The sequence below is a fragment of the Neurospora tetraspora genome (genome assembly GCF_033439725.1).
Source record: "Neurospora tetraspora strain CBS 560.94 chromosome Unknown B0H65scaffold_2, whole genome shotgun sequence".
Lineage (NCBI taxonomy): Eukaryota > Fungi > Ascomycota > Sordariomycetes > Sordariales > Sordariaceae > Neurospora > Neurospora tetraspora.
The window spans coordinates 277,995-302,960 of record NW_026944384.1 but is presented as its reverse complement, the minus strand read 5'-3'; the positions used below and the strand labels follow the sequence as shown (position 1 = coordinate 302,960).

At 51.1% G+C, this 24,966-nt stretch overlaps 9 protein-coding genes across 9 annotated transcripts; 3 read left to right on the top strand and 6 right to left on the bottom strand.

Moving 5' to 3' along the window:
• Positions 1-870: 870 nt before the first annotated feature.
• On the bottom strand, positions 871-1,962 carry B0H65DRAFT_567012 (Alpha/Beta hydrolase protein; the record flags this gene model as incomplete). Its single annotated transcript, XM_062830343.1, has 1 exon — positions 871-1,962. Exon 1 carries the CDS (start codon positions 1,810-1,812, stop codon positions 871-873), a length of 942 nt encoding a protein of 313 aa, XP_062683740.1. The 5' UTR covers positions 1,813-1,962.
• Positions 1,963-3,633: 1,671 nt separating this feature from the next.
• B0H65DRAFT_486754 (mitochondrial carrier domain-containing protein) lies at positions 3,634-5,775 on the bottom strand (the record flags this gene model as incomplete). The annotated part of the gene is made up of 3 exons (XM_062827694.1): positions 4,928-5,775; positions 4,373-4,858; positions 3,634-4,335 (listed from the first exon to the last, which is right to left on the bottom strand). Exons 1-3 carry the CDS (start codon positions 5,339-5,341, stop codon positions 3,634-3,636), a joined length of 1,602 nt encoding a protein of 533 aa, XP_062683739.1. The 5' UTR covers positions 5,342-5,775.
• Positions 5,776-6,371: 596 nt separating this feature from the next.
• B0H65DRAFT_88294 (2Fe-2S ferredoxin-type domain-containing protein) lies at positions 6,372-7,286 on the top strand. Its single transcript, XM_062831521.1, has 2 exons — positions 6,372-6,712; positions 6,852-7,286. Exons 1-2 carry the CDS (start codon positions 6,501-6,503, stop codon positions 7,195-7,197), a joined length of 558 nt encoding a protein of 185 aa, XP_062683738.1. The 5' UTR covers positions 6,372-6,500; the 3' UTR covers positions 7,198-7,286.
• Positions 7,287-7,556: 270 nt separating this feature from the next.
• On the bottom strand, positions 7,557-9,014 carry B0H65DRAFT_88310 (Rrp15p-domain-containing protein). The gene has a single exon (XM_062831522.1). The coding sequence runs from the start codon at positions 8,804-8,806 to the stop codon at positions 7,787-7,789; it is 1,020 nt and encodes a 339-aa protein (XP_062683737.1). The 5' UTR covers positions 8,807-9,014; the 3' UTR covers positions 7,557-7,786.
• A 5,524-nt stretch (positions 9,015-14,538) lies between these two features.
• Positions 14,539-16,661, bottom strand: B0H65DRAFT_545565 (uncharacterized protein; the record flags this gene model as incomplete). Its single annotated transcript, XM_062829388.1, has 2 exons — positions 14,539-14,816; positions 16,634-16,661. 2 exons carry the CDS (start codon positions 16,659-16,661, stop codon positions 14,539-14,541), a joined length of 306 nt encoding a protein of 101 aa, XP_062683736.1.
• A 79-nt stretch (positions 16,662-16,740) lies between these two features.
• B0H65DRAFT_419300 (uncharacterized protein) lies at positions 16,741-18,061 on the top strand (the record flags this gene model as incomplete). The annotated part of the gene is made up of 2 exons (XM_062824200.1): positions 16,741-16,914; positions 17,024-18,061. 2 exons carry the CDS (start codon positions 16,741-16,743, stop codon positions 18,059-18,061), a joined length of 1,212 nt encoding a protein of 403 aa, XP_062683735.1.
• A 1,140-nt stretch (positions 18,062-19,201) lies between these two features.
• Positions 19,202-21,487, top strand: B0H65DRAFT_88282 (uncharacterized protein). Its single transcript, XM_062831520.1, has 2 exons — positions 19,202-19,558; positions 19,634-21,487. The coding sequence occupies exons 1-2, from the start codon at positions 19,343-19,345 to the stop codon at positions 21,251-21,253; spliced, it is 1,836 nt and encodes a 611-aa protein (XP_062683734.1). The 5' UTR covers positions 19,202-19,342; the 3' UTR covers positions 21,254-21,487.
• A 396-nt stretch (positions 21,488-21,883) lies between these two features.
• On the bottom strand, positions 21,884-22,186 carry B0H65DRAFT_419422 (uncharacterized protein; the record flags this gene model as incomplete). Its single annotated transcript, XM_062824208.1, has 1 exon — positions 21,884-22,186. The coding sequence occupies one exon, from the start codon at positions 22,184-22,186 to the stop codon at positions 21,884-21,886; it is 303 nt and encodes a 100-aa protein (XP_062683733.1).
• Positions 22,187-22,637: 451 nt separating this feature from the next.
• Positions 22,638-23,744, bottom strand: B0H65DRAFT_454798 (uncharacterized protein). Its single transcript, XM_062826209.1, has one exon. It carries the CDS (start codon positions 23,657-23,659, stop codon positions 22,808-22,810), a length of 852 nt encoding a protein of 283 aa, XP_062683732.1. The 5' UTR covers positions 23,660-23,744; the 3' UTR covers positions 22,638-22,807.
• Positions 23,745-24,966: the final 1,222 nt, after the last annotated feature.

The window sequence follows — 24,966 nt, the reverse complement described above, 5'->3', positions numbered from 1 at the left end:
GACGTTGCCCCGTCGTGCTGTTCACGAGTGGAAGGAGCGACTGGACTTCTCGACTGTGGTGGATGCAGAGGTAGGCAGTCGCGATGGGCCACTTCGTGCAGGAACTCACATCGCACATGTTTGTACAAGCCTGCCAAGAGATAGTGTGTCAAGGCTCAACACATAGCACTCACTAACAGATGTTAGCAATTGTTAACTCGATTGATTGTTAAGTATCTTGGTTGGAATTAGCAATCAATGCCCTGGGGCTGTCTTGACAACTGAACCCAAGAACTCCACCTGTGGATGTTCGCACCCTCTCGTGATCAGGGAACCAGACGTCTCTCTTGATTCGTCCTTTCCTTGTTCGCAAAGCTTGGATTCCCCCGTGCTTGTCTGCGCAGCTAGACGGGAGATGGTCACGTCGCTCACGTCCTCCGAGGTCAGTCCCCTCTTCTCGGACATCCGCAGGGCAATTGTTCTTGAACTTGACCCTCAAGAACCAAGGTAATGTTGCCGACGCTGGTCACATCCATTGGCTGCCTTCAACTTCCCTCGGCTCCCCTCTCCTACAGGGGCACTCATTCGTATCTTGGTTCCAATCCAGTCACTCCGACCGAGGCTCCTGAACCACGCGCCATCTTCCGACCGCGACCACAGCACGAGCCTTGCATCATGCCCCCTTTTCACTTCCTTGCCCTGAGTTGTGCTCCCTTTGGATTCCTCCGCTTGGTCTCACGTTCTCTGTCGACCCATTTCAACCCCTTTTCCTCGGGCACCATGTCCTCCTCCTCTCCACGCTCTTCTCCCTTGGGCGCTGCTCTCCTCGAAGATGCCGCCCCCCTCTGCCACCTCTCAAACTCCCTTCCCAACCAACATCAACCTCCTCCATCACTCCCCCCTCCTCTGCCTCCACAACCCCTCCAGGAGTTCACATCCCTCCCTCACCCCCCTCGACACAATCTCAGCCCTCTTCTCCTCCGTAAACAAATTGAAATGGTTCCCTTCCACTTCAATAACCTTCCTCACCATCCCCTCATCATACCTCCCCCACCCTAGCTTTTCATCTCCCCTATGCACATCCGTCCTGGACACCTCTTCTTCATCCTCCTGCGGTTGCTGAAGAGGAACATTTCCCCTGGCCTTCAACAGCACCGCAGGCGGCGGCCCCATGGGGGTGGAACCCTCAGAAGAGGGGACAGACGGCCAAGTGGGCATTTCCCAGAACCCCAGCATGCGCCTCGCCTCATGGAAGCACCTTAACACAGCTTCCTTGGTTTCGGGCTTGGTGTGCGGCCCCCATTGCATGATAGTTGCGTTGGGGTTGGCAATCTTTGCGTCCTTGGGGAAGGATTGCTGGTTGGGGTTCATGGAGTCGATCATCACGATACCCAGGACGTTTAGTTTCCTTGCTTTTCCCTTCCCAGCTTTCTCCTTCTCTGCCTCAGCGAGGTTAAAGTCCAAAACCTGCCTGGCTACTTCCACCGACACCATACCACCAAGTGACCATCCACCCAGGATCAAATCCCTCTCGCCTTCCTTCCCAGCTTCCCTTTTTGGTCTACTGACCTTCCCACCACATTGATCATCCCCAAACAAAGTCTCGACAATAAACCCCAAATAAGTCTTTGCCATCTCCGGAATGCCCCCCTCAAATGTGGCCTTGGATGAGTAGCAAGGGTTGAAGATGCCGTAAACGGGACGGTGAAGGTCGGAGAGGCAGTAGTAGGAAAAGATGGTGCCGCCACCGTCGTGGAGGAGGAAGAGAGGGGGGCGGGAGGTGGAGAGCGGGGTGAGGGGGGGTTGGATTAGGTTTGGGTTTTGGCGGAACATTTTCTGCTAGGTTGTCTGCTGTTGTTGCTCTTTGATGCGGTGGTGGTCGATGTGGTGGTGGTCGTGTATGGCGGTGAGCGACTCTTTGGGAGGTTGTTTGGTTGTGGTAAAGGAGGAGGAAGACGCCTGGCTAGTTGGTGGTTTTTTATCCTTTGTGTTTGCGACGGTGAGTTGTTGTTGCGACCCTTCACCTGTTTGTTTGTCAGTTATTACTAGGCGAGTCACCAAGGTTATGACTGAAATAGTGACTGTTGGCGCTTATGAGTCGTATGGGCCATGAAGTGAAGAGGCCTACCAGTGAATGCGTAGAGTGGTGTTCTTATCCAGGTTGGGGACTTGGGTTGCCGGTCGTTTGGTGACAAATTTCCTTTGTTTTCCGATCCGCCCTCAAAACTTGCACAATATAAATACTACCGCCCAACAGCGAACAAAATGCTCGAGTCAGAATAACCGCAAGACGGGACGAAGGCAAAGAATCCTCGCCTCTTCGGTCTAGACAGTTGCTCTGTTGGTGGTGAAGAGTTGGGGTCCGAATTCCAGAAGATGACGTGGCCTGAAAGCTGGGAAGTCAAGAAGCAAATAAACAACCGGATATCCAACAGACGGTGTCAGCTTGGTTGAGGGCAAGTGAATGTGAAAGGAAGAGGGGAGGAAAGGAGGTTAATCAGAAGCAAGTGAATGGACGGACCATCGTAGATCATACCCCAGCATGTGAATGTCCGGAGTCCGGCGCAACCAAACTTTGAATGATCGCCGGATCCGCTCCCGTTGACCGTTACCGGTGCTGACATGGACGGCCCCACGTCAAGCCAAATCGGGATGTCCATATCCATGGAAACAAATGCCCCGCTTCTGAATGACGGATTGCGTGTTGTTCAGTTTGCAAACAACTAACTGATTTCAATCTGTTGTTCGAACACATCAAATCCCACCAAAGTCCAAGGTTCCTACTTATGAATTGACGTGGTGGCGGTGAGTACCGAGTCATGTTTCCCGCCGCGTTGCTGTCAAAACACCAAGTCCGATCGTAACGGAAAGCCGCCGAGCCGAAAAATTGGCACTAAATGTATGCAGGCGTGGCACTGAGGTACCGACCGAGTAACCGGGACGGGAGGCTGAGGACATCGATGACATCCTGTTGGTCGCCTTGATGCCCACGTTGTCAGCTTCCGTCCCGTTGCCATCTTCCCCATGTTGCAACAGCCAGCCCACGTTGTCACCATGTTGTCTGTGTCAGTCAGCTCTTGGCCGGGTCCGTCGTGTTTGTTCCCTCGCGTGCTTTCTCTCGTCCATGGGTGACAACCGACGGCTATCCGCTGTGCAGTCCTTTCTGTTCTGTCATTTTCAACCATGAGGGGGGCTCATCTCACACGGCTTTCGTCGTGCAACATAAGCCTTGTCCACCAGAGGAAAGCTTGGAAAAACCCGTGTATACATGCTTTCAACCTCATGATAACGTTTAAGATAAGGAACGTCAAAAAATGCTAGGGATATCACATACATATGGTGCCAAAACTATCACCGCCCGACCGCCACCTCCATCCGTCCAAAAAACCATTGTTGAGAGGGGATAAACCCGTATGCCTTCCTTGCCTGCCTGCCTGCTTGCCTTCCAACCACTCAGTCTAACGAAGCTCCTTTGAACGCCAGTAACAAATGAAACCAGCCTCCTTGTCTCCCGTCCTGTGATGATAGTAACAAACCTCCTTTTTCAACATTTCCCGGGCTATGCAAAACACCATCTCTTTCTTTTCTTTTCCCACCCACACACAACCTCAACTTCCCATCACTGCCATGTCATCTCCTCCAGACACCAAACATCTAAAACTCCCCATCACCACCACCCCCAATCACCCCCGCCGTCCACAACCCAACCAGTCCCCACCAACTAACCTTCCACCCCCTCCACAACCCATCAAACCCTTGTCCCCTCCTATAAATCACCTGCGGCACCGTCGCATCGCCCTTCTTCTTGGCGGCAGCCGCCTTCCTCTTCGCCGCCGCCGTCATCGGCGCCGCATGCGACCCCTCCTCATTGACAATACTATACATGGTTCCAAACAGCCCATTATACCTTCCCAGCGGGACGATCGTCTCCATCTGCGGCGTCGTACCATCCTCTCCCCTCTCCACCGCAGCAGCCGCCCTCCTGCTCTTGGCGGTAGCCGTCGGCACCTTGGGCTCCAGCGCAGCCACGTACTGCGGCGAGCTGAGGACGGCCGCCTGGCCGCGGCGGAGGACGGTCTCGAGAGGTAGCTTGATGAATAAAGCGACGGTGGAGGAGCAGAACTTGGCGATGGAGAAGGCCACGGGCGAGACTTCGCGGTCGATCATGAAGCGCGAGCGTAGCACCAGGGGCGTGGAGAGCATCAAGACGGGGTGGATGAGGGAGTGCAGGACGGTGGGGATGACGAGGGCGGCGGGGCAGAGGTAGGAGGGGAGGGATCGGAGGGTGGAGAGGGTGCGGCGGGAGCCGCGGGAGACGGAGGTTAGGACGAGGCTGGCCAGACACACGTTGTTAGTCTGTGGTTATTCGCAATAAATGCAGGGGAGGGAAAACATGCCGTGTCCGGACCAAGTCCAGGGGAGAGAGGATCAAGCCGGTGATGGCGGCGGCAGCGCCAGCGACAAAGAGTGACGCCCATGGGTATGGTGACGCAATGTCGACTAACCGGTCTAGGTCGCCTCGTACGCCCAGATCCGGGACATTGAAGAGTGCGCTAAGCAAACTTCGCGACCAATTCTCTAGCAGGGACTGCAGAACTGAGTAGATGAAAGTCGCATTGGTCCCCTTCCACACACCCCAAGCTCCTTCCTTCTGCCATAGCTGCGCAATCACCTCGAGCACCGAATTGGGCGTGCGCAATGTAAGTTGGTGTTCTGGGACTTGTTTGCTGGGGGTGCGCGTCGATGCGCCGGGGCTCGGATCTCTCGGTCTGCCTGAGCGACTTTGGGATGGCGAGGCTGGTCGGTGGGGGACCTTGGCTGTGAAGAAGGAGGCCATCTCATCTTGGTCGGAGTCGGAGTCGTAGGGGGAGGGGGTATCCTGATAGTTTACATTTGTCAACACCATGTTTCTTGCTCGCGTGACCTTCTCTTTTGTTCAAGAACATACCTCATCATACATGCGGATCTTTTGGTTCGTCGCCGCCTTCTGCTTCGCCTGCTCTACCGCGAGAGCTTCAAGCCCTCCCAAGTCGTCCTGGGCCCGGACCTGCATGATGGTCTTGGCGACCTCGAAGGGCTGGGCCATGAAGACGGACATGTACTTCCATAGCAGCTCGTCGAGAACTTCCTTGACTGTCGACATGACCGAGGGCGATTGGTCAGTCAGGTACTCCTTGTAGTCGATGTCGATGTCGGAGAAGATGGTTCGCGCCTTGGAGGCATAGTTGTCGGTCGCATTTCCCTGGGTGAAGGCATGGGGACCGGGTGCCGTCATGGGCTCGACTGCGGGCTCGCCGATGGTGGGCGGGATGTAGTATGGTCTGAGGGGGTTGATGACCCCTTCAGAGTGGTTGTGCGCCATGTTGTCAATTAGCTTTTTGGTATGTTGTTGTCGTGATTGCTGAGAAGTGGTGGTGGTGGTGGTGGTGGTGGTGCAGCTATTCGCAGGTTTCAAACGTTTGCATGACGAGATGAAGATGGAGTCGAGTCGAAGCGAAGATCCTCGGGCATCGAAGGATGGTCCTGCAAAGACCTGCCGGCCTGAGTGAAACAGCAGCCAACCAATGTGCCTCCAACGCTTGTAACAGGGAGCTTGTTAGCGCAATGATCATGATAGCGGGGCCCCGATAAGAGGTCTTGGCGAATCAAGTGCATGGGTAATTTTTCTTATCGGTAGGTCACTGATTGCTGCAGTGCGGGGAGAATTACACGCTGATAGCTGATGCCGGAGCTGCCAGAAGCTGTCTCGCGGCTGGCAATTGGGAATAATTTGGTCACTTTTTCAATGACATGGACTGGAATTGGAATGGCTCTGAATGGTTGCACTCGAAAAAAGGTGATTCGACTTTGAACCGAAATCCCCGAGACAGTTCGATTCTGACCCGAAGCTAGCAGCGACGACATGCCGTCGAATCGGATCTGGATCGTGAAGAGATCTTTGATCGATCTCCATGGGATGCAGTTTGCTTTTTGCGCCTTGTGATGAAACTAACCCAGCATACATCAAGCACATTTCTTCTTTCTAATGTCGTCTTGTGATGGTGAAGTCCTCAGGAGTTGTGTTGCGAATCGCGTCTCTTTGTCGAACATTGGGGGCGCTTGATGTTTGCCATGGTTTGCAGCAGAATACTCGGAGCCGAGCACAGTTGAAAGTGAAGGGATTCCAACCTTTTCAACCATTGGCCTGTAACTGTAACATTTTGAGGTTCTCGACTTTTTTTCTTATCTGCGCGAAAGCCAACCTTGATTTCTTGTATTTGTAGGCCATGACTCTGCTTTGTTAATTAATAACCATCCCGGTCTCTTTTTGCGTCTCTTTTGCCAGGTCCAGGTCCAGGTCCAAAAAGTGTCTCCTCCACTTCCAACGACTCCGTTCGCGCCGCATTGGATCTGGGATCGGATCTCCATAATCTTGCGGCAACTCCAGTCACCACCTCAACTGTAACTTCTTCTTTCCCAACTTCAACCTGCGATTTTTTCTTGCGATCCGGTTGCGCCTAACCAGAAAACCACACAACACAATGTCGACCCCGCGAGTTCTCAGGCAGAGCCTCCAAAGGCTCGCACAACATGCGCGGTGCTACAGCAAGCAGACCGTCGCCCCTCTCCGAACACAGCAGCAGCCGCGTCTGCCTACCGCGTGGTCGACTACCCAGATTTCTGCGCGCCGTTCGCTTTCCACCTCTTCCGCTCTCCAGCACGGCCACGTCGACCCTCCCAAGCCCGGCGAAGAGTGAGTTGAGCGCATTCCCTTCCCTTCTCCTTCTCCTTCTTCCCTGTCCCCCACCTCGTCCCGTCCCCCCCCCCACCCCTCTACTCCCATCTCTCTCCCACAGCCAGCCACTAACCAAATCTCCACTTCCGCGACACAGACTCTACGTAACATTCATCGACAAAGACTCGCAAACCCACACGCTCGCCGTCTCAGCAGGCGACAACCTGCTCGACATCGCGCAAGCGCACGACCTCGAGATGGAGGGTGCCTGCGGCGGCTCCTGCGCCTGCTCGACCTGCCACGTGATCGTGCAGGACCAGGACATGTACGACCGGATGCCGGAGCCCGACGACGACGAGAACGACATGTTGGATTTGGCTTTTGGGCTGACGGAGACGAGTCGGCTCGGGTGCCAGGTGCATATGACCAAGGAGTTGGATGGGCTGGTGGTTAAACTGCCGAGTATGACGAGGAATTTGCAGGCTAGTGATTTTAAGTCTTGAGCTGGAGGGCGGAAGAGATAATGGGAAGGGGGGATAATATCGGGTGTGTCGGAGGATATGGAGGATGGTGAGGCACGGGGGAGGCAGGAATGGTGGGAAGAAAAGATGGATGGGTGGGTGATGCTGCGTGGTCTAGGAGTAAAGAGATGGATGAAATAATATGGCACAAGGCAAGATATGTCCTCCATTTATGTCAGCTTGGTTGGCGATGGCGTTCAGCAATTGTGTATTATCACCCGATGGGCCTGCAAAATGGGTTCAAATGGTGTTAGATGCTGGCGGGCATGTTGGTATGCTACCAAAGCGTGTGCATTTTTACTAGAAGGATCACAAGACGCTGTTGGAAGTTTTGAGGCTTTTGCACGTTTTGTTTGTTGACATGGAGATGTGGATTTGCAAGGACATATTCACCTTTTAAAGTTCGGCATGGAGCTTGTACATTGTTCAACTATTGGCCCCAAAGCAAGGGCATGGGATTGTATATAAGAAACAGGCCAGACAGACCTTGACAATATGCAAACAAACAAATATCACCACTCTACACCAGAGTGCCACTCCCACCACCTTCAACGAGGACCCGTCCTGGAATTTAAGCCTCCTCCAAACCACCCTTCTTCAACCCCCCACCACCGCTCGCAATCAGGTCCAAGAACCCCTTCCTGCTCATCTCCGTAACCTTCTCCTCCCTCCTCTTCACGCCCACAATACCCTCCTGCCTCGCCGCCCGTTCCGCCTCCGAAGCCTTCACCTGCGCCGCCCTAACCGCATTAAACAGCTTCACCACACCCCTCTGCGCCGTCTTCCTCAGCCTCCTCTCCGTCTCCAGGATCTGGCCCGTCGTCTGCTCGCCCTCCTTGCCATCCGGAATCTCCTCGATCTCGCCCGTCTGGATGTTCAGCGTCCTGGTCTTGCTGGGAACCAACACGTCGCGCACCCGGCCCTTTTCGAAGGCAAGACGCTTCTGCTCGCGCAGCCGCTTGCGCGCCTTGGCTTCCAGCGCCGCGTCGACCATGGACTTGGCGGCCGCCACAGACTCGGACGAGCGCGCGACGATGGGGTCGGCGCGTCGGGAGGCGGGGAGCTTGGAGGAAAGCATTTTGGTGATGGAGGTGGCGAAGGCTTCGGGGTCGTTGCGCTTCGATTTTGTCATTTTGCGGGAGCCACCGCCTTCGGCGTCGGAGCCGTCGAGGTCGAATTCATCGTCGAGGTCTGAGCCGAGGTCGGAGCCGCCGTCTAGAGAGTCGTCTTCGGAATCTGGGGCGTCTTTGGCGATGAATTTGGGTTTTGTGGATTTGGGTTGAGACTTCTTGGACCTTTGTTGTTGTTCGGCCTCGGAATCGGAGTCGGATGCTTGCTCTTCGTCTGTGGATGCGCCGTCGTCGGCGACGCGGTTGTCTAGATCTTCGTCGTCGGAGTCGAGGAGGTGGGCGGGAATGGTGGAGGCTCCGCCCTCCTCGTCGCTCTGGTTGTTCTCATCTTGCTGCTCGTTGTCGGATTCCTCCTCTGAACTGCTGTGGTAGGCGGCCAATGCTTGCGCCTTCTGCTTCTTGGACGGTCGGACGGGCTTGCCCTTGCTGCTGGGGCCTTCTTTGCGCTTGGAGATGCCCATGGTTGTGATTGTGTATGTCTGGTAATTCAATTGGTTGTAGGTTGGGTGTGAATTGAGCAGACTGAATCGTGGTTGTGGTTGTGGTTAGGTTGGGTGGCCGATCAAAGGAGATACAGAAGAATTGTTTATCGCAGATTGGAGATGCAGATGGTCGAGGTTCGGAGTGCAGGTCCCTCCATTCGAAACTTCCCAATTGCTGAGGTTGCTCTCCACTCAGAAATTTTTGGCGGTCGCGGTCGGCAGTAAGCCCAGAGGCCCTGTCCTTGTCTTGCGCTGATCCACTGTAAGTGGAACCGAAGGCAGCCTAGCGGGGATGGCCCCGCTCTGCCGTCATCATAACGACCCCTAACCCTAAGATGTCGTGACTTCAGCGGCTCATTCAACGTCAACCTCTTCCCATTACAACTTCACTTCGGGACTGTCAAACAGTGTCAGATCATTCACGTACCTCTCTTATCTCTCTATGGGATTACGCAAGAACGGACGGCAACGGCGACACCCCGAGTTTGATCCGAACCGGAACTGGGTACCTCGACGCAGCACTGACAGCGACATCGACTCCACGGCGGCTGTATGTGCCCCGGCCTCTTTTCTGTACATGAACAGCACGGATCCTGTCATCCAAGCAGCGCGCTTCTGCAGTACCGCTCTACTCTTCCGAACCGGTTTTTTTTTTTTTTTTTTTTCCAAAAACGGAAATCCTGCTCAATGCGATAGAAAAACGTACACGATCCAAGCTGGCACTGCATGCCATCTCGCGCCTTGGGGTGCGTGGTGACGACTCATGATCGAACAAGGAACGGCAGTGTAGCGGTACCCCCAGGCCCTGAGCTTCCCCTTTCGCACGTTCCCGCGGGGCAGCTAAAGTCACGGTGTAGGTCGATAGAGTCACGGTATCTAACCCAAAAGGGAATGTCCCCATATGGGGTTGCCAGATGTCAGCAAAATGTCAGCTGCACCCAAATTCCCCGCTAAACGACATGGGTCGAACATTTGCAGCATAGCCATGTAAATGAGACAGCCATATAAATAAGATAGTCAGAATCGCACAGAAATCAAGTCTTATATTATTACGTATAATAATACTCGCTAAAATCGTATAACACGCTCCCCATACTACGCGGCACGGCTCTATAAGGGCACAGGGGGCTCGTCGTTACCCCACGTACGTAAGGTTACCACTTATAATACCAATAATAATATTAGTGGCAATACTATTACTAGTACCATAGCTAGGGCAATACTAGGAAATAGCTAGCTCGCGTTAATCATTACTAGAGTATTAATAATACTTATAAAATTCGCGATCTATACTTCTTACTGCTAGTTTATTTGCATTATCGTAAGCTGCGGCTTCTTAGGAGTAAACTAGTAAGCAAGCGCATCGTAAACTAGATTACATCGCGTACTCGTATCCCTTCGAATGCCACTACTTTATAGTAAAGATTCAGAATATACGCTTCGTAGTATGAGTTGAAGTCTATTAATCACAGGGGCTACGGGGGCATTACAGCGGGTTACAATTTTATTAGGGTCGTTTTTATTTACGAGCTTTAAAAAGGCTATTAATAATAGCTATTACCGGTCAATCTAATATACTTTTTACTAATTAATAACTGGAGAGAATAAAACTTATAACGTTGGGTTTAAACTGCTAATATAAATCGATGTAAAGTACGACGAGGATTACATTAAGTCCTGTTAAAAATAAATATTTAATTTCGTACTAATAAGAATATTATACTATACGCGAAATCGATTAAAATATTCTAGCCAACGAAAGAGCGGATTATCCTTTCCCCATTTCTCTGCCAACTCGATTTGCTCTATAATTAAATCGAAGGCAATAAAATTTACGAAATACCGTAAGCAACGCAATATTTTATAACTAAACCGCTAAACCTTCTTAGAAGTTTAATTAGCATATATAATAGTAAACAGCTCTTTTAATTAGTTTAAACTACCTTCGATAATATTAAGTAAAATGGTTAAATCGACGAACTAATTCTTAAATAGCCTCTTAAAGATACCATAAGCACCCTCCGTACGCGACGTAACCCTAATATTAAAATTATAATAATATTTAATATCATACGCCGCGAACTCTTACGCAATAAATAAATAAATCTTTAATAAGTATTCGATTATCGCTATAAAATTCGCGTTAAAAGAATTAATAAATATTTTAAGGGAATAAATTTACGCTTTTAACTAGGAAATTCGATTATTAGAGTTCGCTAGCGCTCCTAAAATTACTCCCTCGAATCGGCGTAGATAACGGCTACCCAAGTACAAAGAATACTATTAATATTATCAATCTAAATCCTTATAAACGTAAGTAGAGCGCGCTTATTAAAATAATTTATTAACGCGTTATGGGTAGCTTCTTTGAAATATTAGCGACGGTCTTCTATTATAAGTAACCTCGCGCCTACAAAACGAATTCAATTATTATTATTATCGAGGTTAATAAAACTACCGTTAATTTTATTAACCCTGTTATCCTCAGCCCTATAGTAATTACACTCGTTACCCTATTTATTATCGTAGAAATAATTACCGTTATTACTTCGATTGCCTAAAATTATACTATCTAATATACTAATTTACTTCTTTTTAACGTTGAAGGCAACGTTTTTTATTACGTACCACAAGTATATTTAATACTATATACCCTCGTTAAATACGTCGCAGGTAACTCTCTTAAAAACATAATTATAATCTAATATAATTATATTAGGTCTAGCGATACCTTTATTAGTAAATAATTTTTTAAAGACCCTCAATACCTATAAAAAAGACTTCTCCTTCTCCTTACTTAATAAGTAATACCCGATATTAAAGGTTATATATATAGTAATAACACCGTAAATCTATAAGAGAAGTATCTCGAACCGATTTATCTTATAAATACAATCTAAAGACTATACCTCTAGGTTCTTCCTCTATTAATCTACGTACCAATTATACGTTTAGAATACGTGATCGATCAGGCAGTTATTATTATACGTAAGAAGTTTATCGGTATCCTTACTTCCCTTATCCCTATTATTATTATTAGGCGTACTGAACTTTTTTCCTTCCCCTTAATAATGGGTTTTAACGAATACTACGGAATCCAACTATAGAGAGTATAAAAATTGCTAACTAAGCGTAAGGACGCCGGCCTTATCGGCCTTAACGGCGGCCAATATATTCAATACGTCTTAATTTTTAATTTTTACTTTTGGGAAATCGGTTTGTAAAATGGCAATGATATCTCCAAACGTATTTTTGGGTTATTTTCTATACTTAAATATACTCTCAATTATATTAGAAGTGCGGGCAAGCCAGCGATACCTAAATAAGTACGCTGCAATATCTAAGTCTAAATTATAATTATACTAGTATTAATTATAGACGAACTTCTAAATACTACTAAGCTTTTATATATTATAGCCTTTACTTTAAACTCGTAGCTTTTCTTCAAATTCTTTGAATACGAGCGGATACCCTTAGAGCCGCGGTCGGCATATATATCTTTACCCTCCTCGTACTCAAAATTATACTACATAGGATTGCCAGCGGCGTCCTTATTGCAACTACGAACTTTAGAAATATAAAAACCCTCTCCCTTAGTAATAGTATTAATATTATAAAAGAGGGCCTCGAAGTCAGGCTACTATTACTAGTAAAGGCAGCGCAACTATGAGGGAGCCTCGCTGCCCTCATCCTTATCACTAAAAATTTGAATTACGGCGGGCGGCGTAGTAGGTATAAGGGGCGCGGCGGCGGCGAGAGAGAGGTCGCCAATAAAATCAATCACGCTAATCGTAAACTTAGAGGTATTAATAAGGTAAATAGAGCAAAGTATCTTAAACGATAAATACTAAAAAATAACAGTGGCAATATTAGTGATGATAAATGAGATATGTATTATAAAGTACGTATTCAATCTCACGAGTTTGTTAAAGATGAGCGAACATATTGTTCACCGCTAAATTTTGGTACAGCTGACATTTACTAACATCTAGCAACCCCATATAGGGACATTCCCCTTTGGGTTAAATACCGTGACTCTATCGACCTACACCGTGACTTTAGCTGCCCCGCGTTCCCGTCGCTCGTCTTTCCTCTTCCCCCAACTTTGCGTGTGAACGTGAGGTTGACGGGGTGGCATAGTTGCCCGCTGCGTTGGGAACCGGAACTTGGGTCACAGGCTCAGACCAAGACCAGTGCCACGGAGTGAAATCAGTATGGTGCAAGCTGTAGAAGCAAGACAATGGGGTGAACTTGTTCATGTCTGGAGCTAGAACAGCCTCATGAAAAGGATTGGATGTTGGCACACCACCGCTTGTTTCTTGTGACATTGGAGCAGCAATTCCAATACACGAATAGTCCCAAAATCCATCCATCAAAGGTTAGTACTACGTTCTATTTGCCTTCAGAGCTTCCAACTCCTGACTGGTGTTCAGACATACCCAGCCAAACTGGTCTTTCCCTTTCTCAGGGTCGGGAAGGGTGCGAATCCCGTCATTGATGCATCATCCAGCACCAAGCAGTCACTGTGAATGAGAAAGCTAGCAGTCTGACGCCATGCTCTGTGCCGACAGATTCTGGAAGGTTGGACCCGTTCCCTCAAGACCACGACCTATCTCACCGGCCCGATTTAGTAGGCATGGATCCAGACCAAACTGTGAAAGCCAAAACTGCGTTTCATGAGTGATTGTGTTCAGCTCATGCTTCATCCTCACAACACCCGGCATTTTGGGCTCAGCAACACTGTCGGCTGGGGTATGGAGGCTATGCTAGGAAGGATATCACTCCTACCCGCGCCTGAGTGACGCCAAAGTCTCCCGGGATTCCCGTGTTGTGTGACCAAAGGACTATGCGCGGCTTGTCATGTTCAGACCTCTGACGCTCACTCCCTGTACACAAGATGTGTCGTCTAGAAGATGGGGAACGTTATAAGTATGGCTTCAGTTCATCGGCTGTTTATGTGCATCCCAAGAAGTCTTGGGAAAAATTCAAAAAACGATCACAATGGCTCAACTTCCCACATACGCCGAAGTCCTGCGAAAAGACCCCGAACGACTCGACTATAGCGGCAAGGTCAGGTACTTGCCGCATTGGCCAAGAATCCATCCCGATTATAAACCAGAACACCTCAACAAACCCGAACATCAGTGGATCTTTGGGCATCCGGTCATGATCTTGTCTAGAGAACCGTCAGAAAAAGGGAATATTGATGTCTGCGTGGTTAGTTGGCAACTGTTCTGATCTTCCAACAGGGACTTGACGTACACCTCCCACGGTAGCTCTAGCTAACGCCGACACCAGCTAAGAACCTTCCAAGGTCGCGGCCTCGAAGCTGAGCACGGCGCCTCCCTCCAATCTCGCTTCTACTTGCCCATCCACGCAGTGCTTCCATACCCTTTAACTGGACACCCTTTCACTGGACACCCACTCATACCTGTGCTTTACCTCATAAACCCCCAGTACAGAGTCCTCCAAAACTGCTGGGTCAACCTCAAGAAAACCTACACTGTGCCCTACCATTGTCTTGACGATTTTATTTGGAGTGATAATACTACTATTTCGACCTTGACCAGGACTTCATACTGGCAGGTGGTGGTTTATCAGAGGGATGTGGTGCCGGGGCTGTTGAGGGAGGAAGGAGAGATGGAGGCAACAGAGATGGAGGAAGTAGCGATGGAGCAAGCAGACACGGAGCGAGCAGACGCAGACACGGATCAAGCAGAGATGGATGATGTGGTGATTTCTATCTTGGTGGGGTCTGAGACGTCTTCCACGGGTATCTCATCTGGTACTGTTTCCTCTGGTGGTTCGACTTCTGTGGGCTCGTCTTCGGAGGGTTCGAGGTCGCAGGGTTCGTCTTCACTGGGTTCGTCTTCACAGGGTTCATCTTCGGAGGGCTCACCTTTGGAGGGCTCATCTGTGGAGGGCTCATCTTGTGACGGCTCATCTTGTGACGGTCCACCTCCTGACACTCCACCTCCTGACGGTTCGTCTTCCGAGTGTTAGACCTCCGACGGCCCACCTTCCTGATGGGACAGTTGGGATGGTTTACAAGGAACCTGCAGTATGAGAGCTTCCTGGCAGTGTCAAGTGGTGTTGAACCGGCTTCTGGGGCCTTGTGACGGCTACCGCCCATACGATGTCGGCCAGGGCGTTTGTGACATCCGCAGCCGAGGTAGATAGAGGCAAAGATCACAGGGACCAAGCTGCCTACCTCTGCCTGTTCATGCGATGATGTAACGAAGCCGGATGGAGGTTGTTCTGCATGTAGTTCATCACGAGCCCCATGCCAAATGCCATCATTTCTTGGTTTCGCACTCTGTACGCTTGGACGGTGGTTGTTAGCCTTGATTGCTGGCCATGTTCCGCTTCTTACATGTCATTCGCGCGAAACCTCATTGGCGCTTCGAGTCTATGTGCGCGCAACAGGTACAACAAACTCACGTGCTGCAATGGGGTCTTTTGGTCGTTTGTGACTGCCAGAGTTCCTTTTGCGGCCCTGAAGTGGAAGCCATGGACTCGGGAGTTCCTTCAGCGTTTAGTTGCACTAACAGCTTCCATCGTGGTTGCGCTTCATACACTCTGTCGTCGACCATGTCGCCCCAAGCGGAGGCGACGTATGGTCTACACTTGCCAACTCTGGGACAGTCAATTTCAGTTCGCTCCTTCCTCTCTTGAACTGACAAGAGGAAGTGACCTGACGACATTGTTTCGAATTCTGTGAGCTGGTGGGCGACGAGAGGGCTAAAGGAGCCCCATCTCTCCCACGCCATATTTTGAGTGAAGGTTTTCCTTCTTCTTGTTCTCGATGAACCATTTCCGCCATCGAACTTCACCACATTTAGCTAACCCTACAACTCGGGACATCTTCAACCTAAACCCAGCCGAAACCGAACCCCATCTGTTGTTTACGTCGTACATTATGTGCAAATTATGGAGGAACTTTAATGATGGCACCAGACCTTCCCGATTACATGGCGGCTATGCGCACCTGCACTCCGCCACTCCCAACTCCGCGCCCGTTGTTAGGTACGCAATCAGACGCTTCGTAAGGTTTCTCTCTACAACATGCTATCTGAGCGTGAGCTAACTGACTTGTCCAGATATATCTGACTCCTTGAGCAGCTCAAAATGCCTAACAGACCTGTCCGATACTACCAGATCCGGATAATGACTTCTCTCGGCGGTGAACTTCCAGTTGCAAAATGTGTCAATGCCCTCACAAACTGTCAGAATGGGACTGCACCCGCTTTTGTGCCGTACACTATGTACTCCAAGGCACTGCAGTGTCAATGCAGGAAACCAAGATGAGCACGATATGCACATAGCTACCGTTCCCTGTTCTTCTGTCACTTGCAAACCGTACATATGGACAGCCTCTTCTTTTGTCGCACCCATTGCGACTGTTCGATCAGAAGTGAGCACCTCTTCTTTTGTCGCACCCATTGCGACTGTTCGATCAGAAGTGAGCACCTCTTCTCTTGTCGCACCCATTGCGACTGTTCGACTAGGAGCGAGCACCAGAGCACTTGGATTCTATCTGCCATGCTAATTAGTTTCCCACGGTGACTGACATTAGAGTGTCTGTGAGACCCCTTTCTCTTTCACAGCCGACCAGCCCAAAATCCTCGACACATCGTTCTGCTCGCATTATCCCTTCGCTCGCGGCGTCCACTTCTCTTTCTTCTAGGTGACGGTCTGATTTTCGGCGACTCTAGGAACCATCCCCAGCGGCTGATTCGCAGTATCATTGCGCAATACAGTCAACCGATCCGGGAGACTATGTCGATTTCAGCTTCCAATACCTACCATACCTTGGACTGGTAATGTTGGCCATGATGTTCGAAGCTGTGCTGAGTTTGTGCTAACGACCGACGCCTTAGTATCCCGTTGCAGCCCGAGCGCCCGTCAAAGCAATGGAGCAGGACGCTGCGTTGGTTAGCCGCGATTTTGTTGGAGGCAAGATCATGTGGTTGCCAACAAAGGCGATAATAAACCCTAGTGATATGCCAGACCTAGATGACGAGTTATTCGATCATCCGGTTTTAATCATATCCGAGGAGGGGTCAGAAATTGTTCGCGTCCTGATCGTGAGTCGTTCCTGATATATTCCCCTTATAATGACACGCGCATACCGTGGCATTTTGCCCCTACCATTTCCCTACTGATCGCCTTGCTAATTGGACCTCTGTCATCCAGATAACCACTTTCGGGAAAATGGGTCTTGATAAAAAATTTCGCCAGTCCCTCCAATCCCATTTTTTCCTGGCGCTCCCTCCCGCGCCTGACCATCCTTGTCTGACATGTAGGAGATCCTTGACGTTCGTCGAGGAGGACGGGCATGGGAATGCTCTCGATAAATCCTGGATAAATACCAGAAAGTCCCATTCGGTGTCATACCGGTGCCTCAAGAACTGGAAGAACTGGTACAGGACCCCGACGCTTACGAAGGAGTCTCTTGAGACTGTGATCGACTATCACACGAAGAAGGTACCTGAATTGGAGAGGCTGGAGGAGCTGGAGAGAAGGCTGGAGGAGGAGATGGAGAACGAGAAGAAGAAGAAATTGTCGCAACCATTATGGCCACGTTTGCAGCACCCTGGGACCGAAACTCAAGGGGGTATCGTCAAAAGCGACTCAAGAGCTGTCATTGCCACTTCCAACGTTCCTCGGATGTCGGTCTCTATGAGTGCGGTAATGTTTCACGGGAATCGGTCTCGTACGCGAAAGATGGAGAAAGACAGGAAGAAGGAGAAAAGCAGGTGCCCTTTGGGGTGTTGTTGCTATTGGTGCTGCGAAGACTGGAGACGTGGGAGGAGCACTTCCGACGATCCCCCGAAGTCAAAATCTATTTCGGCCATGATTCCTGGTCCTAGGTCTCATACACATAAGGTGGAGGAAGAGGGAAAGAAGGAGAAGGAGAACGAAAGGTCAAAACCATCGCGGGCATCGGAAGCGCAACCTCTCCAGCAGCCTGGGACCGAAACTACGGGGAATATTGTCCGAAGTTACGTAAGCGCCCTCACTACCTCTACCTTTGCCGACGCTCATGGGTTACCGACATCCACATTTCCAGCAACGACCTCTGATACTTGGTCTTCTAAACACCTCTCTACGACCCCTCCCCGAAAGTGGCTTGTTCTGCGCGGACATCTAGAGGTACCCGCCATGGCGAGATTCGGCGTTTTGTCCCGGAACATTGGGATGTGTGATGCCCACGCGTGTAAGTGCTTTTGAGCCTCACTTGCACTTCCTAGCGGACATTGTCTAACTCCATCACAGCAGAGAAGCCGCTGTTTACTGTCGACCAGCCACAGCCAGATGTGACGGCTCGACTACCTCTAAGGACCACCAGACTCCACAGGACGGTCTCGAGAAGAAGAGATCGTACCAATTGTCCTGCTACAGGTCAACCGCCCTTAGACGGGCAATCATCAAAGCAAGGTTCATCGCGACCTTTGCCACAGCCTGGAACCGAAACTCCGGGAGATACCGTGCAAAGCGACTCAAGAGCTGTCACCGACGCTCCCGCGCAACATCTGCAGCCGCCTGAGACAAAAACCTCGGGGAAGAATGTCCAAAGCGACTTAGGCGCTGTCAGTGCCACTGCCGACGCTCCTGCGTTGTCTGTTGGTACAAATTCGGCAATGGTTTTCGCGTCTTGGGTTCTTTGGCACCTCCCTGAGACCCCTCCCGTGATGACAATTGAAGATTGCTTTGATCTACTCAACAGGATGGGTCATCCTTTTCCTTGCTAACCCCAAAGGACCTATCTTATTGCAAAGTTGTAACGAAAATAGCCCGGACACATTGGTAGGTAGCTACCCGCCATATACCTCTAGCGTGTCTGGTTGTTTATTGTCAGCTTCGTATGGGTCCATCGCAACAAGATGGACCATTCCCGATGCCCATTATTGCCCCATGCGGCAGCGGATCTAACATTGGCCCGGAATTCCCATACCTGCCCGGAAATGCGCAAAACTTGGGTGTTGACGGCTCAGGGACAGGATGTAGCCCATCGCTCGTGGGCATATTGGTTTTATCCTGGAGCCCATCGCGCATTCCGACGCCTTTCACTTCATCTTTCTCGTGGTCCAAATCTTCCACTTTGTTTGTTGGCCCAAAATTCCGGCCGGTCTGCCTTACAGCCCTGTCGGCTATGCCAGATGCCAGTGCATCGTCCCAACCACTTGTTCGACCTTTCTCCTTATTGGATCTGCGCAGACTCATATGCATGCATGTGTTTGGACGGGCCGGTGCGACGGGCCACCACGGTGACACACATCATCAGCAAGCCACGTTCCCCCACACGGATATCAGCCAGTCAGCGAACAGGTGTGAGGAGGGACACAAACGGATGGAATTATAACAACAAGCCATCTGCTGCGATGTGATGGTTGTTCGTTTCTGCCCGAGTTCGTTTCCACGAGGACTCGAAGTTGTGGATTGCGATTTTCCATTCACGTTGACAGCTTCACATGCGATTGAGAAGTCAATCGGTAGCAATTCTTGCCCAATATGCCGTCCTCCCGCCGTCCCGCCAAGAAAAAACGACGATCTCAGACCACCCAAACCACCGTAACGAAGCCTCCGAATCTCGGCGGCCGTATCATGTGGCTACCTAAAGTCAATGAGCTGAGCACACCGAGCGGACTTCCAGACGCCTGGCATGATCACCCAGTCATCTTGCTCTCCCCAAAACCGCTGCCTAACAATGAGGTCGTCATCTTGATGGTAAGTCCCATCTGCCATTGTCCCAACACCCATACCTCTATTCATCCTTTCTCCGGACTAACATATGCATAATAGGTGACTTCCTTCGGCGGCAGAGACCTCATAACCCGGCACCGGCACGATTACGAAAGACGAAAGAGGGCACACTACCTCCCCATTGACCCATCGCCCGCTCATCCCGACGCACCAGACAAGAACGTAGTGCTGAAACTTGGCGGTGGTGCGGTTCTGCGAAAGAACTCATGGGTGAACACGGAGACGCAGTACCGAGTGGTCCTCTCCCTGTTGAGAAACTATGAGTGGAGGACTGGGAAGCTATTCATGCTTATGCCGGAGTCCTATGCCAGATTGATGGACTTTGTTGGGTTTCGGGCTGATGAGGTGGTCGCTGGGCCGTCCATGTCTGTGGGGATGTCTGAGACACCAGAACCGGAAGCCGGACCGACCGTGACACAGACACCCACGCCCCCATTGACTCCCGAACGCAGACCGGTAGTCGTTCCCGAGCTAGTCCCGGGGCCGGTGGCCCGGTTACCGGAAGTTGTCGAGCCGGCAATGGCACACGACTCGGACTCGGACACCACTATCGTCGCAGAGGACTATTGGGAGGCCGACATGAGACACCGACGGGATCAAGTCTTCAACCAACGGTTTACCATCACCAGAGAGGGCAACCATGGCTCGAATCCCTCCGTTTTTATGGGGGCTCACCGAGCCTCGTACGCCACGTCTGCTTCTGAACAACTTCGGCAGCAACCTCACCTCCCTGTATCACCGAACGTGCCTACAGCACCGAGCAGGTCTGAACTGCTCTGGGTCCTTCGACAAGCCAACAACGAGCGATCATCCCTCCTCCGTCCACAGACCCAAGCGACCGCACCCAACCCGCAAGCAAAATCGCAAGTACCGGCTCCAGCAACCAGAACAGGATATGGCACCATACCATCGTCATCCCGTCCCCCCCAAATCCATACCCCAAGAGCACAAGGGCAGGCTCATTCCCGGATTCAGGATCCACTTACAGCCGCAGCAACCGCTCGGGCCCGGGCCCGGGCCCTTGCCGCTGCCGAACTCCCTATGCTCGAACGAAAGAGACCAAAGCACACGTGGTTCTCCCGGTTGGGCTTGCCCTTCCGATTCGACTTTGTCTTCTTCGGCACTTCTGCTACGAATGCGCGGGCTCGCGCTCGCGCTTATGGTGAAGTTATTGCGGTTGCTCGTACCCAGGCTGGCATGGATCGAGGTCCACGGGTAGGAGGAGTGGGAGGAAGGAGACCAGCCCAATATGAAGGCATGATTACAAGGGCTGAAGCACGAGCTGTAGAGCGGGAGCTAAATGCTGGACCGGCGTTTGAATATGCCCGTCTCGCTCCTTCGGACGTGGAGGGAGAAGGAAAGGAAAAAGGGAGGTTGTCGATGCTTGCGAAGGGTGTGCTTGTTTTTGTGGTGTTGCTGGTTCAGGCGACGTTGCTGGCGGCGGTGGTATGGGGCTTTGTTCACCTAAGTGCTGATAAGGCGATTGTTGAGTGGGTTGCGAGGGCGGCTGGTAAGGTGGTGGGGGCGTGGGAGGTTTGTGTTTGGGCGTTTTGGAAGGTGGTGGATTTCCTCGAATTTCTTGTTCAACTTATTCTTGGACTATTGTGTTGGGGTTTCATTATTGCTTGTTTGGCTTCTTGCTGTGGTTGTTGTGGGTAGTAGTGCCTCATGTGCCTACTACCTAGATAGAGTTGGGCCGAAGGGACGGCGTTTTCGATTGGGAAGGTCGTGGTTTGGGTTGTGGAAGGCGGCCAGATGATGGTTGCGTCTACGACTTTGGCTTTCATGGATGGAAAGATGGTTGGATTAAGACTTGTTATTCACTAACTACCTAGGTAGCACTATTTGTCGCTATTATTGTCTTCTCGCTCCCTTTTCCCCGTTTCCTTTCTCAGCATTTACTCCGCGTCCACCCCCCGCACCAACTTCTCGCTTTTTCCCCTCGTTCCTTCTCGTTTTTTGTTGTTGCTTGTTTTGTTCTGTTACCTGCTACATGTCAGGTATCCTCGCAGCGATAAGAAACAACATTCGTGCTCTCCCGAAACAACCGCACGAAAGCAGTAACACATCCAGATACCTGAGTCAAGGTACCTCTCGCAAATCATTGTACTGTATTTCCTTAGCTGATGCTTGTTTCAGTGCGATCTTGTCCCACCCCTTGCATTCCTATCTCGTCTATGCCCACGCCTAATACTCAGTCTCAGGTCAACTCCAAGCACATCATCAACCCATCAGCATCGCCGGCCACTACATGTGCACGCCCAAAGCCTGCCTCAAAAGGTAGCTTCTTCACAATAGACGGAGGAACTGCGCCTGCACTTGCTCAGTTCTCGGAGCTGAAGCCGTGTCCTCGGAGTTCACCATATCCTCGCCGGTGGAAGCATCATCTTGGGTCGAGTGACCAGTCTCTCCTTCCCCACCAGTGTCGGCTTCGTTGGCTGGCTGGTAACCGTGCGAGGGACCTGAGGTATCGACCTTCGAGGCAGACCCCGTGTGCGGTGCTTGCTGATGGGCACTCTCCGTCCCGTTGGGAGCCCCGGGAAGAGGATGAGCCTCCTTCTCGCTCGAGGATGGATGGTTGTTGGATTCCATGGTTGCTTTTTGTTCCTTGGCTTGTGATGTTTCTAGTGCTTGGTTTCAAGGGTCCAAGGGATCTGATGTGATGATGTGGTTGGTGGGCGGATGTTTGGGAAGCTTGTGGAAACAGGAACATGAATGGAACGAATAAGGGTGTGTTGTAAGGTAGTTCTTATACATCCCGTACTCCTCGTTGTCAGTCAGTCATTGCAGTTCAATGACGAGCTTGGTGAAGTCCGTTTGAAGTAACTGAAGCCTCCGTTTGCGTTCATGTTGTTGGAACTTGTGTTGTTTGCTTCACCCCGTTGTGTTGTGTCACAATGTCGGGCTGCCTAGTCGTGTAACCACCGGTCCGATCAAGATGGTCTCTGATCTGTAGAGGTATTCGCGTCAATGCCCCATTCACAACCCGTGTTATCATGAACATTGGGGAAGAGCTCCTTTGGGTAAGAGAGATAATCTTGTGATACATCGACACACCCCATCCGTTAGATCCTACTCCCAATTGTCCCAAAACTGTACAGATAGGTATTGGAAGTTCGTGCCTTGGGCCGCCCATTCCCCGGCACTCCCTTTCGGGGTATTTAGGCTGCCCTGGTTTCCGTTTCATTCTCCCCTTCCGTCAGCACTACAGAATCAACCATCTTCATCAGGTGCAAGTATCTCCGCCAGAGACATTCCGGTCTCCCTCCTTATAGCCAGAGCCATCTCGACCCGACAAGCATAGCAGTAGCACGGCTCCCTGGAGGGACCCGCAAGCAACATGTACATTATGAGAATCACCCAATTCCCCAATAATTCCCCCTTAGACCACAAACCGTAAACCAGCCCAAAAGCCGTATACGGCCTGGAATGCCTCCAAGCGTGCCTCGCCACCGCCCACACTCCCCTCGCCACAGCCGCACTCACCCCCATTAGCCCTCTACCCACCACCATCAAGGCCTCGCTACTCGCCACGGCCTCCGTGAACAGCTCCCCGCCAACCCGGCTGTGCCAAAGCTTCCAACCAAGGCCGCCGATGACTGCAGAGCCCGAAACCAACCTGATGGCCACACGGGCGGGCCTTGATATACGTTTCAGCCACTGAGGCTCCCTTTCTGAGGACGGGGTTCCATCGTGTGGATATTGGGGCTGGTTTTGTGCATCATCGCTACGATCTTCACTTGTGTCGGGGCCTGTATGTGTGGCAGCGCGGTTGCGGTAGCCATAGTCGTGTTCATGTTGGGAAGGTGGATCGTTGAGACTACCCTCCCTCTCTCTGAACCTGCCTGTGCGCATGCGTAGCTCTTCTTCGAATTCCAGGTAGCGCGAGGAATTGAGTAGGGGATAGTCATTGAGAGGTGGTGGAGTTGGAGTTGGTGAGGGAGCTGGAGACTGCCAAATGACGCGGTAAGGTTGCGGTTCTCGGGGGCCGAAGGGTTGAGGATCCATCGGGGGAGTTTGGGGGGTAGAGGTATGCTCGGAGGGAGGCTCTGTGGTGTCCTCCATGTCTTCGAGCAGGAGCGGGTCGGTTGAGTGCTTGACTTCTTTCGTGTCCGTGGCTCCGTGCTGGGGAGCGGCTCTTATGTTTGGCTTCAGGAAAGACTGTGCTCTGGGCTGTCCTGTATTGGATTGGTCAGGTGTTGAGGTGTTCTAGTTTGTCTCATTGGTGACTGGAGGGTCTCTGCAATGGGCCTCCCGCAGATTCGGTGATATCCTGGTGCGGGGTAGTGAAGTGCCTGACTTCTTCCAGGTCTGCGTGGATAAGGATATGTACCTTATCTTCTGTGTCTGGTTTTGACTGATGTGTTCCTCTCTCCAGTTCTGCCGATACGCAGCAAGGTTGTGGACTTGAAGAAGAAGCAGGACAAGAAGAGGGTGGCGGACCCCCGGTATATACGATCCAGCCCTGGTTTGTTTGTTGGTTGTTGCTTGGTACAAAAACGCCAACGCCTTGGTGGATAGAGGAAAGGGTTCGGCTTTCCATCGGGTAAACGCCGTAGACTGATATCGTCCAGTCTTTAAGGTTCTCAAAGGGCCTTTTGGGGGGGGGGGGGGGGGGGGGGGGGGGGGGCGGAGAGAGGCATAAGAGGCTTATGTGGCGTCCTAACCCCTAGTTATTGTCCCATGTCGTGCCGCCTCAAACGAAGACCAGGTTTGTCAAAAGTCCACCCATTCACCGGGCCGCCCAGTTACCGGCACTCCCTTCCTGGGTATTTAGTCTTCCCTGGTTGCCATGTCTCCTCTTCCGTTAAACAACTCCGGAATTAAGTCCTTTTCGTTGTCGCCATTTCCAGCCTCCAACAAGTTTCCATCCTAGAAGGCCAGTAAGACCTCCAAATCTGCCCTATTCAACATATAACCGAAGAACCAAATCGCTAACACACAAACCAGTATCGTCTTGCATAAGACTAACCCATGTGTACTTGGAAAGGCTAAACATCAAGATACAACTACCTCTAACCTTACATGTATTGCTCAACACAACCACCGGTCTGATGGGCTCCATCCCACGTTCAAGACACTGCCTTATTATATGGCGAGCGGTCGTAAGGATAAACCGAACGCGTCACGGTGCAGTACATCACAACTTCAACATTCTATTGCACGCATTCATGCCTCTTACTTAGACGTTTTGTCCAATATTCAAAACATTCCTTGGATGAAAGAAGGCAAAGTCGACTCTGGGCGATGTATTCACAGACCACTACGAGACATAACACGGTTTGGTAACGGCATTTCTTGGTCAAAGCGAGCCCTTTTGGACAGTCCAACATGGAGTGTCCACCCATGTTCAATTCACTTTCACAACCACT